This window comes from Phaethon aethereus, assembly GCF_964289735.1.
Source record: "Phaethon aethereus genome assembly, chromosome: 2".
NCBI lineage: Eukaryota > Metazoa > Chordata > Aves > Phaethontiformes > Phaethontidae > Phaethon > Phaethon aethereus.
The window spans coordinates 133,721,099-133,737,053 of NC_138582.1; the positions used below are offsets into that span (position 1 = coordinate 133,721,099).

General features: G+C 39.9%; 1 protein-coding gene across 1 annotated transcript in view; it reads left to right on the forward strand.

Annotated features, from left to right (window-relative positions):
• Positions 1 to 15,955, forward strand: part of JAZF1 (JAZF zinc finger 1) — a gene marked incomplete at its 3' end in the record, with an annotated part of 194,121 nt that overhangs the window by 174,289 nt on the left and 3,877 nt on the right. Inside the window, exon 4 of the mRNA XM_081996659.1 lies at positions 12,014 to 12,183. Coding sequence (XP_081852785.1) covers positions 12,014 to 12,183 — 170 coding nt within the window. The remainder of the gene's footprint in view (positions 1 to 12,013; positions 12,184 to 15,955) is intronic.

The window sequence follows — 15,955 nt, forward strand, 5'->3', positions numbered from 1 at the left end:
TATCATTATAACCTCCCCTGCTTAGTCCTTTAGTTAACTCCATTCTAAACTAACTTAAAACCTAAGTACAAAAAGGCCTACACTACATTCACAAAATGAAATTATTTTAAAGTGGTGCTTATAACAACTGAAATTACTTCCAAAGTTAAAAGGCCATTTGTAAGTGTATATAGAGGAAAATCAAGATTGCGGTAAAAATAGCTGATGGGGGAAAACCGGGCTGTGCTGTGAGGGGAAAATACATGAAAGCTTTTTTTTTTAATCATAATTCTTCCCATAGCTTTCCTCTGCTTTTTCTGTTTTTCTTCCTTTATTGGTACATTTCCCTTATAATTCTGTTAAATTCTCATTTGCTTTTTAACTTGGCAGTAAAAATGTGTTGAGCCCCGTTTGCTATAAAAAAAAAAATGTTCTGGGAAGATTGACTCAGTTGTCACGTTCTGAGTTTTCCAGTAGAACTCTGGATCTTGCCAGAGGAGAAGGCACATCAAAAAATTTAACATTGTATCTTATTTCTCTCGTCTTGCTCACTACAGGTAGCTTTACATGCAATGTCCTCTTTGTTGTACGTTGTCTTCCCGGCGCTTTCAGAGCATTCTTGCTTGATGTGGACATAAATTGCACCGGCAATTGTAAAGCTACTGTGCTGTGGAATTGTATTTTAGTTGCACATACCTGTAATTAATTGTATGGGAATTTTCACAGTACTCTCCCCAAGGAACAATTTCATTGAAAAGTAACCGAGTTGTCTAGACTATAGCAACTCATAAAATCATCGCTAGTTTTGGTTTTTGAGCTACAAAGGAGCAATAGAAATATGGCTTGTAGATTTAAAGTACTTCTAAGCACAGGAACTGTTTTATGATCCCCACTGTAGTAGTCTAACCTGGCAAACGGTTTTTAACAGGGTCAAGAACAGAAGATGAACAATAAGCTTAAAGTAAAGATTATCTCTGTGTTAATTTGTGATAGGTTTTTTGGTGTAGAAGTGCACCCACTGTATATGGACCTTTATCCCTCCAAATGTGTAAGAATTATATATTTTGTAGAAATCATATTGTGCCTGCCTTTCATAGCTTGTGGCATAACTGGTTTGATGTAGGAATAGCTTGACACTGAAAAAGGAGCTTCAGTGGTTCTGGGTAACAATGGTGGCATTCATGTTTGTGTGTTTATACTGCAAGGGCCAATTGGTGGAAGGAATTTTTTTTTTTTTTTTTTTACTATTTAGCTTAATAAATAATCTGCTAATTACCTTGAAAATTACTAACTGAAAGCGCAAATGTTTTTCAGAAAGTTGGAGACTGTAGTTGGGTACATGGAACTTTTAGGTGCTTATTTAAATCATTCCTAGGTATGTGCACATATATACACATATATATGTATATATAAAATATTACACTGCAAGATTGAACGGGATTTATTTGGACCATTGTAGTGCCTTGAGAACTGAAAAAAATCACTCTAGCTATACTAGTGCTGTATGTCTGCATACTGAAAGCACCTACGGTTTTCAAGAAGTTTTTACAGTGCTTAGCAGAAAAAAGCATACTTATTCAGGCCAGCACTTCAGTGTGCTGAAGATGGTGAAACTTAAGCAAATGTTAGAGTTTTCCTTGCACTGTAGCCAAAGCAAATCAGAAGTAGAAAAAAGCAAGGACTAACGTACCATTTCACACTTGATGACTTAAAACACAGAGAGGTTTATTTCACAGGGGAAATGGTGTATTACGAGTCGATGTTAGCCCATACACGATCATCAAAGTGATACAAAATTGTAGGAAAAACAGGATAGCACTAGTGTATCACCGGGTGAGCTAAAGACTATGAAACATTTGCTTACCCCAAAACTACATATTCTCTTGTCTTTTTAGCACTTGTGGCCTGGCAGGTGAAAGACATCACCCAGATTCTTGCTGAGGACGAAGCCCGATGCTTTGTCCATGCTAGCATGGGCTTCTTCTTGTAAGATTTTTCCATATATAGTCAGACAGCATCATTCACGGCAGTTTCTCTTCTGCCTCTAATGCCAAAGGATACAAGAAGCCAAGGAGCAATGGAAAATAACAACTTGAAAAGTACTTTCATTTCAACTTCAGCCCAGTGATATATCATCTGAAACAACTCACACCTGCTAACATGTTTTGTACACCTGATTGAAACAGCGATAGCCTCAAAGAAAGGTTTGTGACAGCATACCAGGCACAGTGCAGATTTTATTTCATCAGATTCTTTGTTTTTAAAAAAGAGAGAGCAGACACAACTCCCCACAGAATGCGTTCTTATGTTTGGGTGTTAAAAGTGCATTTATTTCTCAGAAACACAAAGTAGGATTAATTCCAAAACATAACAGATCTTTCCTGTAGATTTTGTGCATAGGCAGGATGACAAAAGCCTTAATTCCGCTCAGTAATCAATAGGCATTTTAGTTCTTACTGGTAATTCTGAGTATTGTCATTAGGGCTATCTTTCAAATTATACTGATGGAGTTTCTTAAATCTAGATGGTCAGAGCATTTAAAAGCAGGTAGAGAGAAGCATTAAGTATATTTTTGTACAAAATAAAGCCTTTCACCCTTCAGTGCATTAAAGTGGAGAATCTGCCACTGCCTCCCTCATTGCTGGTCAGGGGTTTGTAGCCCTCCTGAGGCTTATAAGCATGAAATTCCCTCGGCCCAAAGCTGCTGCAAGACCGCTGAGGTGCCGTGGGTCTCTGCAGCTCCACTGCACCCTGGTCCTCCGTGGGCAACCTGCTGTGGGATCCCTTTGGCATGATTCAGCCCGTTCACACGTGAGGGTCTAAGGTCCAGCCCAGAAGTATCTTGGAAATCTCCACCTCGCTGCATCCTGCTGAAATCGGCGGCGCTCCTCGCATGGTGAGTGCTACCTGCGCAGTGATAGCAATTCCTTGGCCTGGAGCCTGGTGGTAGCTCCGTGCATCCTTGCTGGCTTTGCACGCCGACGATGGCAAAGCGCGCAGCAGTCGGGGTGGGTGAGGACTATGTACATTAGCAGTTTTATGGCCTGTACTGTAAGTGGATGAATAGCTTTTGTACAGCTGTAAAGCATATTTAACTCAATGTTATAAAAGGGGCCTAAAATGTATTTTCATAGCTTCATAAACTGTAGTTCATTTATGTAGGTACTTTTTATTGTAATCCTTTATCTTAAACATGAAACTGTTTCCTGATACCGTTTCTATTTTTTCTTTCTTTTATGAAAAAAGAGGAAAAGAAGAGAAAAGAAAAACTGCTTTTTTGTTATATGCATCAGGAGAGTCCTTAAGTACAGTAATAGTGCCCTGAACTTGTATTTTTGTATTTCTAACCTCAGAATGCAGGCCTAGCAACTAAAAAGCCAAAATAACATTAATTATGACTGTTCTTCGCTGTGGTTTTTGGAGTATAAGTTTGGAACAGATGTTTGGGGGGAGAAGAGGGGGTAGGAAGGACGGATTGTTTCTTTTTCTCAGCCCCAACTGGTTTTAATTCTTTCTTGAACATTTTGAGAATATCTTTAAACATTTGCCAGAGTTCAATTAACATCCTGTGACTAAAGGTGGAAAATGTCCTACTTTGTTTTTCTTCAACCATATACCTGCTCTTGCTGCTCATGCCAAAGCCAGAGAAAGACAGGATTCCAGCTGGCACAGGTTTTATTGCTGTTACCTTAATTTGCAGGTTAAGCCTTAAGTTGGGAGTGGTCTGCTGGATTGATTTATTGATTTACTTTTTTATTTTCATGATTTTAAAAAAGTGCCATGTAAAACGCTGCTGTTTAATTACAGGAAGTTTATGTTCTTTTTGTTCATGTTTACATGAAGTGGTAGAAATCTAGTTTTAAAATATGTTTAAAATACAGATTGTGTCTTGGTTTTATCGTGTTTTTCCTGTACTATGTATAAACAGCAGATTTTACATTATTGAAAGCCCTTTTTTGTGGAAAACAGGATTGGGGGAAAAAGGTTTATATAAGAATGCAAAATAACTTCCCGAGACTATTGGCGCAGTGTGACCATAAAACCTCAACAGCACATTGTGCAGTGACATTACAACAATTTGCTTTAGCACCTCTGCAAGCGTTCTCAGAAAGTCCTGTTCTACAAAACACATGCCATGGTATCAGTTGACTGTTTTTTCCAGAATTGGTTCTTTACATGCATGTTTTTGTGATTAGTTGCTGTTTCGCAAGTAATTGGAAGTGGAGAATTTTTTTGTTTCTTATTTAGCTTATTAGATGTATGTTTTACTTGCATACATTTATACATTCAATAAGTTGTAACATATCTGCTTATATAGGTGTGCAGGCTCCTTTTAGTGGATTTATAATCTCTGGATTTGGGATTTTTTGTGTTTTAGTTTTAAAGACCGTTCTTGGATATAGCAATATCAAGATACAGATGCATCAAGATAGCAAATGGCTCCTAGGGCCAGATAGAGTCCAGCTGCTCCACCAACCCTTACATTGGCTCTGGAGGACTACTTTTTTTTAACCTGAGCATTATTAGTTCTGTTTGTCTTGTAGCACAAAGTGGTAAGCAGATCTCATGTGCAAATAGTTACCAATTTTACTGCTATTGAATAAGAATGTATAATACTAATGTCATACTAATAATACTTTAAATAAAAATCTTTATGTTTATTTTGTAACTCTATCATTTTAGCTTTACCTCTAGGATTTTAGGGTGATTTCCCATATAGGCTAGCTAAGCTGAAATCATTCCGTACCAAAATACAGTATATTCGGTTCTGTGTTTTACCTATAGGATCTGAAGTGTTTGTGTACTTTCCAAAGTGGATTCTAGCCTTGTAACTGAATACATTTTCAGTCACTTAAAATTCAGCATGAGCTTACACTGTGCATTTAAATGAAAACTAAAGGTGATTTGAAATGTTGGAATTGACCTATCTTCCATTACATTTAAAACACCAGGGTTATCCGTGGCATGGGTGCGTAACTACTTGTGGGTTCATCCTGTTTGAGGTACCCACCCTCTGACATAGCTGTGGAAAGTATCTTTTCAGACTGTCTTTGTGACTGTGCAAGTTAGAGTTGCCATTTCTGTGGCGACTGTGAGTAGGTAGAGGATGTCCAGAAACATCTACCTGTATCCTTGCTTGCTTAAATGTTCCTTCCTTTGGTAGAGCAGACCCTGCTGGTTACTCTCCAAATGATGCAAATAAGCAAGAAAAAGTTGGGGGGGGGGGCGGAGTGTTCTAACTTAGTTTCTCTAGTGTTCAAGTACTTTCTGCATAAAAATAATGTTAAAAGCTATATTGCCCTTTGTATTGGAATCCATATTCACATCATTACATGAGGTACATTTTTTAAATTCTCTTAGTGCTTATTTGCTAACGGAGCCTTGCTTCAGCCAGAGACAATAGAAAATTAGTTCTTCTGAGTAGTAATAGCTCCTAAACAGCTCGTTATTTAGCGCTTGATACTTGATCTGAGCTAGGAGAGGACTGGAAGGAAGAGTGGTTTCTCCAGAAGACATTTTTCTGGACAAATCCTGCTCTGACCAGTGTCATGAGGAAGAGTAGGATGCTGGCAGCGGCACCAGCTGAAGTGCAAGACGAGGGACGTGCTCCTGGCGCGAGTGTGTGTGAGAGCAGTCTGGCAGCGACCGCCGCAGACCACACAGCCCGCAGGACCCGCTGCGCCAGGGCTGGCAGCAGCCAGCAGGACATGCCCTGTGCCACACCCCCGCTCGGCGCAAGGCCAAGTCAATAATAAGTTGTAATTGTTATTTTGATGGCTCTTTTGTGATCATGCAGAGGGAGAGAGGTCTCCGCCAGCCTTGGCAAGTGCCCATTTGACAAACCATAACCATCTCAAGCAGCTCCCTCGAGTGACAGCAGAGCTGCCAAGCATGCAGTTGACTTCAAGAAGAAATTTGCCTCTCCTCTCCCAGGAGCAAGGTTCAGAGGTTCTTACTGGGATAAGAGAGGAAACTTTTAACTGCGTTTGCTTGTGCCCATTGGCTGAAGAAAGGCTTCAGCCTTCACCATGGTGAACCTAGTGCTGGCTTTATGTAGGTGCTTAATCCAAACGCTGGAATTGCATTTGCAATCTAAAATGCCAATGTCTGTAGCACTACACAGTGCTCTGTTTAACTACCCTGGGTTTTCTTTAGTCGTATTATATGCATGTTTACATCGTCTTTGTGGACATGAGATAAGAAGCATTTTTGAAAATATAAGAAGGTAATCTGAATGGACCTTTCACAAAGGCTGAAAAACACTTTGTCCTCTGAGTTCCCTTCTCCCCCTGCACCAAAAACAAGCAAGCAGGCAAAGGAAAAACCGTGGATTAGTCTGTTTGAATGATCCAGTGTCTGAAATTTGTTGCCTGGGTTTGCAGAGCCACTGGTACCAGCTCACAGCCAAGAGAGTCCTGCTATCGCTTCTAAACCAAAGATTTGCATAGCAGCCATGATGCATCTTACTTAACTGTTTTGTATTTCATTGCCCCTAGCATTTATTTCTTGTGCTTTATTTAAAGAAAGAATATTTCATTGCAAATGACTTGATAGGTCTTTAGATCAGCAATGAGTATCAGCTGTGGGAACGTTCTCCTTGCTGGTGAGCATGGAGAAAGTGTGTACATCCATAGGCACAGAGGGAAGAAGTTTGACAAATTCATAAATATGCTTTAGTGTTAGACCAAAATTCACATAATATTAATAATTCACCTTTTTTTTTATCAAGGAAGCTGTCACAGTATAGGGGAATGCAAACTTCTTAACATAAGAAGTGCGCTCATAAAACTGGTTCTGTGAAATAGAAACTGCAGGTCCCGCATGGGACGAAGTGTGAAACTGAATTTTTATGAGAGATTATTGGAAATTACCATGAACTTTCAGTGACACTGGCAGTGTTGGTTTCCACGGCAGTAAGCTGTTTGCTCATAGTTATTCATTGTATACTTAAATGTATGCTTTCTGGTCACAAAAATAATTAGCAAGGATGCTCTGGGTTTGTTTTTCTTCATGGGAGGAGAAAGAAAGAACTTGTAATGTTCTTGATCAGAGGTCAAGATAGATCGTATTCATTGTAATGGCACACACAGTTTGTGCTGGTTTTCATCAGCTTTGTCTTTTTTTATATGTAAAGGCACAGTGTAGAAGTCTTTAGATTTAAAAAGTGACATAACTACAAATGATGAGCACCTGCTAGAACCAAGATTGACTTAGAATTGAGGGGAAAAAAAACCTCTGTAAATCTCACGGTGGAATGAATTCACTCAAAGGCAGAATTCACTGCAAAAGGCAGAATTTATCTTGGCTACAGTGGTGTGAATACCAAATAAACCCCAGACACATAAAAGATAAGGCTTCAAATTTTCAGCAGTGTAGCTGGGATGTTGTCTATTCCAGAATGTCAAATGATTAACTCTGAAAAATGTTTCTGAGCTATTTAAATTACTGACTTCATCTGCTGGAAGAAGAAGTAGTAGTAGATGGGCCTTCAAGAGGTGAGATCTTTGCTGTAGGATTAAATGATGTTCTCGCTGATTTCAATAGCAAAACTGACTGGAATAAGAGGTAGAGCAAGTCTTTATGGTGCAACTTTGCTTTTCATCACACCGCAAAGACTTCTTACCACGCAGGCAGTAATCATCATCCCTTTTCGTGCATGTGTTTACTTTTGGCAAATGAACTGCTGTGATGTAGACAGCCTTCTTTCTTATGATGGGTTGTGTTTAAACACGGCATAAAAATTAAAAGATAAATAACTTGTCAGAATACTTTGTGACCCTGCATGTTTTCTGTCTTTTCATAATGAGTAATTTTAGGTAATACCTGGCTCTGATACAGCATACTATGCCAGCTGTGCCTAGTGGTGTCCTTAAGTCCATGCCAACCTCAAGTCCATCCCCACCAGTGGAGTCCACCTCTTCTTTGAGGAGCAGTGGCATTGTCTCAGCATGGAAAATTCCAGCAAAAAAACCCAACCTAAACTAGCATTCTTTCCTTCCCTTTGTTTTGGTTTTAATCTGCTGGGGGCAGCACAGATGAAGTGAGCCTTTTGGCAGGGCCACTGGAGTGAGGAGAGGGGAAATGGCTTTGTGGGCCAGGACTGAGGGAACATTGCATGTGAGGGCGGGGGCAATATTAGGAAGATGTTACCAAGTCATTTGGACGATAAAACATTGGGTTTAGGTTAAACTGAGGTAGAACTATGTAAGGTCCCTGAATGAAAGCCAGATGATGAAACTGGATATAGTAAAAAGCAATGAGCTAGCTAGCAAGGAGCTTCAGAAAGAGCATTGCCAGAGGAGAGAGCTGGAGAAGGCATTTTTCTTGCTATTGTAGAACTAGTATTTAGTTACAGTAGTAATATTGTGTATTTGTACATCACCTTGCTGAAAGCATGTGCTGCTTTATCACCCTTTCCCCTCCAGATATTTGGATGCTTCATCTTAGAGAAATGTGTGCTGTTGATTTTTGGGGAGTTTTTTGCTATTCAGACTTCTGAAGCCTAATTCTAATATTTTTCCTTTGAGTACTGGATGATGAGAACAGTAAGGCCATTAGCACACATGCTACAGGAGCAGCTCTGCTCGGTCCCCTAGAAGGGCAGCATGCCCCAGCAGAGCATCCTGTTTTCCGTGCGCATGGCAGTGTCGAAGCAGAGATCAGTGAGCCAGCTCTCTTGGAGCTCTCTTAAGAGATACTGCAAATACTTGTCCAAGTCACACAGTTGCTACACACTGGAACAGGCCATGGATTAGATGCAAAGGTGCTTAATTTTTTTTTTTTCTTTTAAAAAGTAAATATTTACAATTATTATTGTGAAACACCAACCAAGTTTAAAGAAAAGAAAGCAAGCAAGCTGTATCTCGATCAAAGTGCACTGCTGCACGCTTCCCCTTCAGCGCACGGCTGGTACCCTGGCAAGCTGCCCGAAGGAGCCAGCAGCAGCCGGCCGCTCGGGTTGCAGTTTGTACACCTGACATGGAGCTGAGGGCCAGGGACTCCTGCTCGGCCTGGGAGCGGCTTCGCAAAGCCACCGTCCCCGGCCTTACAGTACTTAATTAAAATACCCTGTCTAGGGGCTGTTTATTATGGCAGCACCAACCTGTGTGTTGTGCTTTTTGTTTTTCCTCTTTGCCCGCTGCCTCTGATGTATTGCACGCAATCAGTGAGGCACTGTATGGGTTGCTGCTCTTAGACACTGACAACTGAGGAAATTAAATTCTGAGGCGGAATCACTTAAAAGCCTGACTAAATCAGTGTTGTTTTTCTATGGCAACTGAAATAACATAATGATTTAAAGGATACATTTTTATTGCTGATGATTTTTTTTTTTCAAGACAGTGTTTTGGATTTTGTTTATACCAGGACCCTCTTAAATACATTTGGGGATTTTTAATTTTTTTTTTTCTTCTAAAGAGAGTACAAGCAGTTGAGTTCAGTAGGACACTGTTAGATAAAAGCAGTAATAGACTGCAGTTCCAGCTTTGTTAAAGTAATATGCCTTTCAGGTACTTGGCACCATTAGTATTACTGTTCTGTGCAAGAAGAAAAATATATGGTTATTCTTACTCAGAAAAGCTCATCACATTTGTAAAATCCATAATGACAAGTCTGGATTTAAAAAATCAAGACAATGGAGAATTTGCTTATACTGTTTAAACAACTCTTTTGACAATACTAGACAAAATCTTGCATTTTTGTTCACGTAAGCTAATTAAAAGAAAACCATAAGGATGGTCTGACCTCACAGATGCTCACGCACACGTTTTGGTTTCTTCTGTCTCTCTCCTCCAATGTGTCTGTAAGTGAAGCATGGACAAAAGTTGTTACAGAATTGGCTCTTACAGTAAAGTTACTAGAAAAATTAAAAGGATGCCCTGAAAGTACAGGAAAACCTATGGAAATGCATAATTGTAATGACTGCTGCTTCTCCCTACTGTTCTGTGTTTCTTTTCCCTCATGTACCATATTGCATATTAAGTTTTATAGAGCACTGATTGTTGTTTTATAAAAGCATGCTCCTTGTTATCACTAAAATTAGTGATATCCTTAGTAGATGTCATGCATTCTCAAATGATGTTTTCTTTGGGAGGTCAAAATCCTATTTGGGAGGAAATCACCCCCTCTTAAGGGGGCTTACAAGGAGGTGATTATAATGGCAGAAATTGCTGGTATCAGTGTTTAGAATTGTGTATTTTCTCATCCTATGAGTGCATACGTGTATTTACAATGGGGTTTTCTGTTGTGTTTGCTTAAAAAAAAAAAAACCACTGAGCTAAAAAGTTTGAAAGGAACAGCTTGAGGAATTTTTTCCATCAAGATACAATCAAGGGCAGGAAATCGTAGAAGCAGAGTTGTGGTTTTGCCTCCATTTTTTTATTAGTTAATTAAACTATAACAACTCTTAACTTCATTTTAGGTTAACTGTTCCTAGAGTTCAGAAATATTTTAAGAGGTCAATAATGCTTTCTTTGGCTTTCGCTCATTCGGTGTGGGATAAGGAGTCGCAGTCAGCAGGGCAGAGTTTTCCAGATGTGCTGCAGAGCATGTGTGCGTGCGCTCATGTCGACAGTTGTTGACGGTGGGAAACCATCCATCTTTCCTCATCTGCGCACCACCCTGTACGGATGGAAACCACAGGAAGGGAACGTGGATAGCCTGACATCTGTAAGCGAACTTACAGTATCTGATTAAAGCTCAGGAGCCCCAAGTACTTGCAGCTACCAGTTGACACGCGTTTTACTCAATGATGGAGAGGTGCCGAGTCTGAGCAAGAGTACTGGGGGAGGAGGAGGAATCCAAAGGGAAAAATTTGTGGACGATAGGTGCGTATCTAGTTTTGCCAGAAGCAAAAAAACCCTAAAGACCCCGTTGTACACTGCAGCATGGGTTTTCTCTGAGAAGTCGGGATGTTTCTTCTTTAAACTGCCGTGAGGCATCTGCATTTTCTTCTCGGCGTGTAGAGCTGCTTAGAGGCGTGCACTTAAAGGGCATATGAGGGAAGCAAATAGAGCCATGCAAGTGTCACATAACTGTCTTTAATAGCAGGAGCTAATCCAGCACTCTGAGCCAAATCGTCTTTCAGCAGAAAGGATAAAATTTAGCAGAGCTGGGAAATGAAAAGAAGAAAGGGGAGGGGAAACACAGCACCACCTCCTGCTGACACCACAGAAGTTTCCTTCAGCTTTCCCTCTCTCTCCCTCTGTGCATATATTTTCTTTTTAATCAGCTGGGGCTCTTCCCTACCCTGCCTTTTTTTTTTTTTTTTTAACTGTATTTTTATAGTTGAAATTCTGCTTTCTTAATTTCTCTTGTTTCACATTTAACTTCTACAGAGAATTTCATTAATAGTTATTGCAATTAAAAATAATAAATAAACTCAGCACCAGCTGCTCAAATGCTGTCCTAGCATATCTGGAACATAATGCGGTCTGTTCAGGGCAGCCACACAATGCAATTTATCCCCACACCTGAGGGAATGAATTTCACAACTGTAATTGCTACAATATAATTCTTATTAATGTTGTGCTATAATTCCTATTAATTCCAAAGGGCTAGTAAATGCATTAGGACTTGTCAACATATTATTTTACACTGTTTATGATCTGTAGAATTACGCTCTTCAGTATTGTATTGCATAAAGAAAAGCCTTAAAATTAGCTTTAATTGCGGGGGGGAGAACCACATTTTCTGTTCAGGCGCTGGGAAAGAAGGAAGGATCCTGGTGTTTGAGGAGTAATGAAACTGCATTTTAAAATCAGTCCTTTGAACTTTCTGTGCCATGCAGTTAACAGTTTATAAAGATATATTAATAATGCCTGTCCTGGTTATTAGAAAAAGAACCATGGTGTCTTTATGAAGGAATAAATAACTATAAGAAAGATAGGTTTATAAAATTAAAAATAACTGTCTTCCAGCAAAGACAAAAGCAGGGAAATTACAAGTCATTGTAACTGGTGTAATAAATGCAGAATGTGTTATCTTGCTGTGCTCTTATTTATTCTTGTTTTATCTCACCACCCCGCTTTTCTAGGTAGTGAATATGATGAGGAGGAAGTAGACTATGAAGAATCAGACAGTGATGAGTCCTGGACGACAGAAAGTGCTATCAGCTCTGAAGCTATCCTTAGTTCAATGTGCATGAATGGAGGGGATGAGAAACCTTTTGCCTGTCCTGTTCCTGGATGTAAAAAAAGATACAAGGTAAGCAGTAGTGCAGACCTACTTTATTTCCCACTGATGTAGTGCGGAGGGGAAAAAAAAGCCTCTAAAATCAATTTGTACCTTTCTCATTTAATAGACTTTTTACATTTATTTTTGTGGTATTCTAGCAGAGTACGTATTTTATTCACAGGTTTCCTCTCAAGCACAGCCAAGTTATCAGTTTTACAAAGGACATAACCTTTTGCATCCCTTTTGATGTCTGTCAAGAGAGATCACATATAGTGAGTGACTCTCTTGCTTTACACATTTTAACTAGCTTTCTATTATTTAGACAAATTAACTGCAGAATGCAGGAGGTACTACCAGCAAAATAATCTCTTGGGTCCTTTTCAGAGACACTAAATGAAAAACTGGTGCCCATCAGTGCCAGAATGAATTCCTGCTGCTGAACTGCTAAGAGATACTGCCTCTCCTTTAGGGAGACTGTGCCCAGGGTACTTTTCTTGGTAAAGGTGATGCGTGGAAGGTGATGGTTAACGTTTTGCAAGTCAGAGATCACCTCGGCAAGGCAGAGCCTCGGAGAAATTCTGGCATCGTTCTGTCCTGGGTCCGAGTCCCTGTGACCTGTCTGCACAGCCATCAGAGTGCCTGGCCCCACATGCAGGGCTTGCATCCTTCTGTGTGACATGCTAGGAAACAATTCCCACCCACCCCCAGCCTTTTAATTACTCTTCATCGTGTAAATTTTTTGTTTGTTTATGGGAGTGAAACATCTTTAGCTTTGAACCTTGAGCTGGCTGGTGTACAACATGCTGTGATTTTGTGAGGACGGGAGTATTGCTTCACGTGAACCAGTGCAGGGACAGAAGAAATTGTATTGAACAGCTTGCACTTCAGTATGGTATTCTGTTGTCATTGAAATTTGGGAACAGAAATAGCATCTAAATAATTTTCTGAAGTTTTTGCATGTTTTTGAAGTTTTTCTGAAGTTTTTGCCAGTTTTTCTGAAGTACTGGAAAATTCAACCACTGACCTATACCCTAGAAAAAGCAGTGGAGGTTGGGTTGGTTTTACACTTGTTTTATTTTATGGCTTGTCCTTTAAATAACTGAAAAGTAGGGACTTAAAAGAGAACAGAAATATGAGAGAGAAATATAGGAAGACCAATAACATTTGAGATAAAACAGTTGTGACAAGAATGAATAAACTGTGCATGAAATTGCATAGTAGACAAAAACGTGTTTCAGTGACGGTGCAGCTGTTCTGGACTGTGGCAGCTCCCATAGCAGCAAATCACGAGGTTGGGATTCCTGTATAGATCAGTTAATGCTGACAATACTTACTTAAAACATAAGTATTGTGTTCATTTCTTAGTGACATACAAGTCTTCCCCCCCCCCCCTTTTTTTTTTTTCCCCCAGAGATTAGCCTTAACTACTACAGAAAAAACTGAAAACCATCTCCAGGGTCAGGGCAGAGGGAGAGATGTTTTCAGACTATTTACAAGGATTACTTTGCAGATTATTCAAGATTAATACTTTTCTTGTGTGTGGTAGAAGCTGTGCCAGAGGAAGGGTATAGTATAAACGCTAAATCCCTAGCTCAGGAAGCAAACAAGCCATGGTGATTGTTAGAAGTCGCTGTGCCCACAGGGCATCTATGCATTGCAGAAAACATTCGCTTAATGGCAAAGGCTAGAAGGAGAACCTTGTAATTTGCTATATCCTGTCTGTTCTCTGTTTGACTGCCAGCCCTCTGTCTTTTTATTGCCCAAATACGCAAGCTGTTTCTGCCTGCTGCTGCTATCTCGCTACCTTCATCTCAAATGCATGAGGGCTGTCTAAGGGATATCTTGTCCACCATTAATGGTGGAACAGTCAGATGGGGAACAAATTAACAACCCTTAGAGAGGCTGAAGGGCAGATAGCAGCAGCAAATAAAAAGTACCGTATTTTCCCAAGAGCCTCACCTCTGTTTAGTCCTGATAGGAAAACACATTTCCCTAAACTGCCTCACCTCATTTCTCTTTTCTGAGGGCTCTGTTTCCTCTCTTTTTTCTTTTCAGCCTGATTTTTTTCTTTTTGCATTTTTATCTTTGTTTCCTTCCTTTTAGCTTTGTGTCAGCTGTGTTTCTTGTTTCCTCTTCGTGTTCCTTTTGCTTAACCTGCTCCTCTGATGAATTATTTGCAGAGTCTGGGTAGGGAGTCTTGTGATCAAAGCACTGGGATTTTCTGGTGGGTACTGGATAATCACAGTCCGGGCTGTAAAACAATTATAGAGCTCCAAACAGGAACACGGACATGCACATACAGTAATTGCCAGGCTCACTTTACGGCTGAGAAAGGATGCATTCCTTTAGGGAGCGAGGAGGAAAGGAGGATATACACAGTTTTCTTTTGTCTGGCCTTAGGTGACGTACATTTGAGAAGCAGAAATTTTATTTTTAGATGTGTTATTTGGATTACAGTACTGCTTAAAGGACCCAGTAGGGATGGGGCTCCCTTTTGCAAACAATGTACAAGGATAAAAGATGGCCTCTGCACTGAAAAGTCATTACAGAAAGGTAAATAAGACGAGAATGAGTACAACAAATACTCCCAAGGAATGGGCTGGGGCAGACAATGGAAACTGGAATGAGAACATGTTTATACACAAGCCCAGATGAGTATCAGAAGTCCCTCCTGGCCTTCTGCCCAGCTGCTATCTCTTGGCAGTTTCCCATAGGCCGTGCAGTAGAAGTGAGCCATAAATATTTATCTGCTCTTCAGGGACTTTATTTTTTTTAAAAATAAAATGGCTTGCTTATAATATGTATTGGTACTACGCCCTCTATATAGTATGGCAGATTTTCTTGAGGAGCTGAAGATTTGGGGGGGGGATTTTAATGATACATAAATTTGTTTGTGGGATAGTCAGAAGCAGCTACATGAATGTGGAGCATACTCACTTTAGATGCTTAAAGCACAAGCCTCTGAAGCTTGCCTTCTTCTTCTCCAAGTATGGTTACTGACCTAGAGAACAAATTATAAGAATTTCATAGTTTGCCATTGACGGATTTTTTTGTTGTTCATATGATTTGTATTCCTCACCGCTCTTTACAACTACCTGAAAGGAGGTTGTAGCAAGGTGGGTGTGGGCCTCTTTTCCCAAGTAACAAGAAATAGGGTGAGAGGAAATGGCCTCAAGTTGCACCAGAGGAGGTTTAGATTGGATATTAGGAAAAATTTCTTCACCAAAAGGGTTGTCAAGCATTGGAACAGGCTGCCCAGGGAAGTGGCTGAGTTCCATCCCTTGAGATATTTAAATACGTGTAAGATGTGGCGCTTAGGGACATGGTGGTGGACTTGGCAGTGTTAGATTACGGTGGGACTCGATGACCTTAAAGGTCTTTTCCAACCTAAATGATTCTATGATTCTATTTGATTCCTTAGATTTGATTTTTAGAAAATCACCTGTGTGATTCAAAGGAACGCAAAAATCTTAGCCTTGCTTCTGTGGAGTGTACCCTCAATAGATTTTTTGATTTATATCCACTTCTGGATGCCCTGTCCAGAAGTCTGTGAGTATCAAGTAATTAACTTTCTTTGCAAAATGCTACCTGTAGGAGCTAAAGTCTGGATTTATGGCAATTAGTTTTCCTTTTATTCAGTACCACTTATGTGTGCCAGTTATTTGGTCTCCAGCTCTGGAGGACATTCAAAATGTGTATATCATTTTGATGAACTTATTCAGCCAGCTTCCAAAGAGCAAATAAAGTTTGATACATGATAGATACAAAACAACCCCACAAATAATGCATATATACTATTATA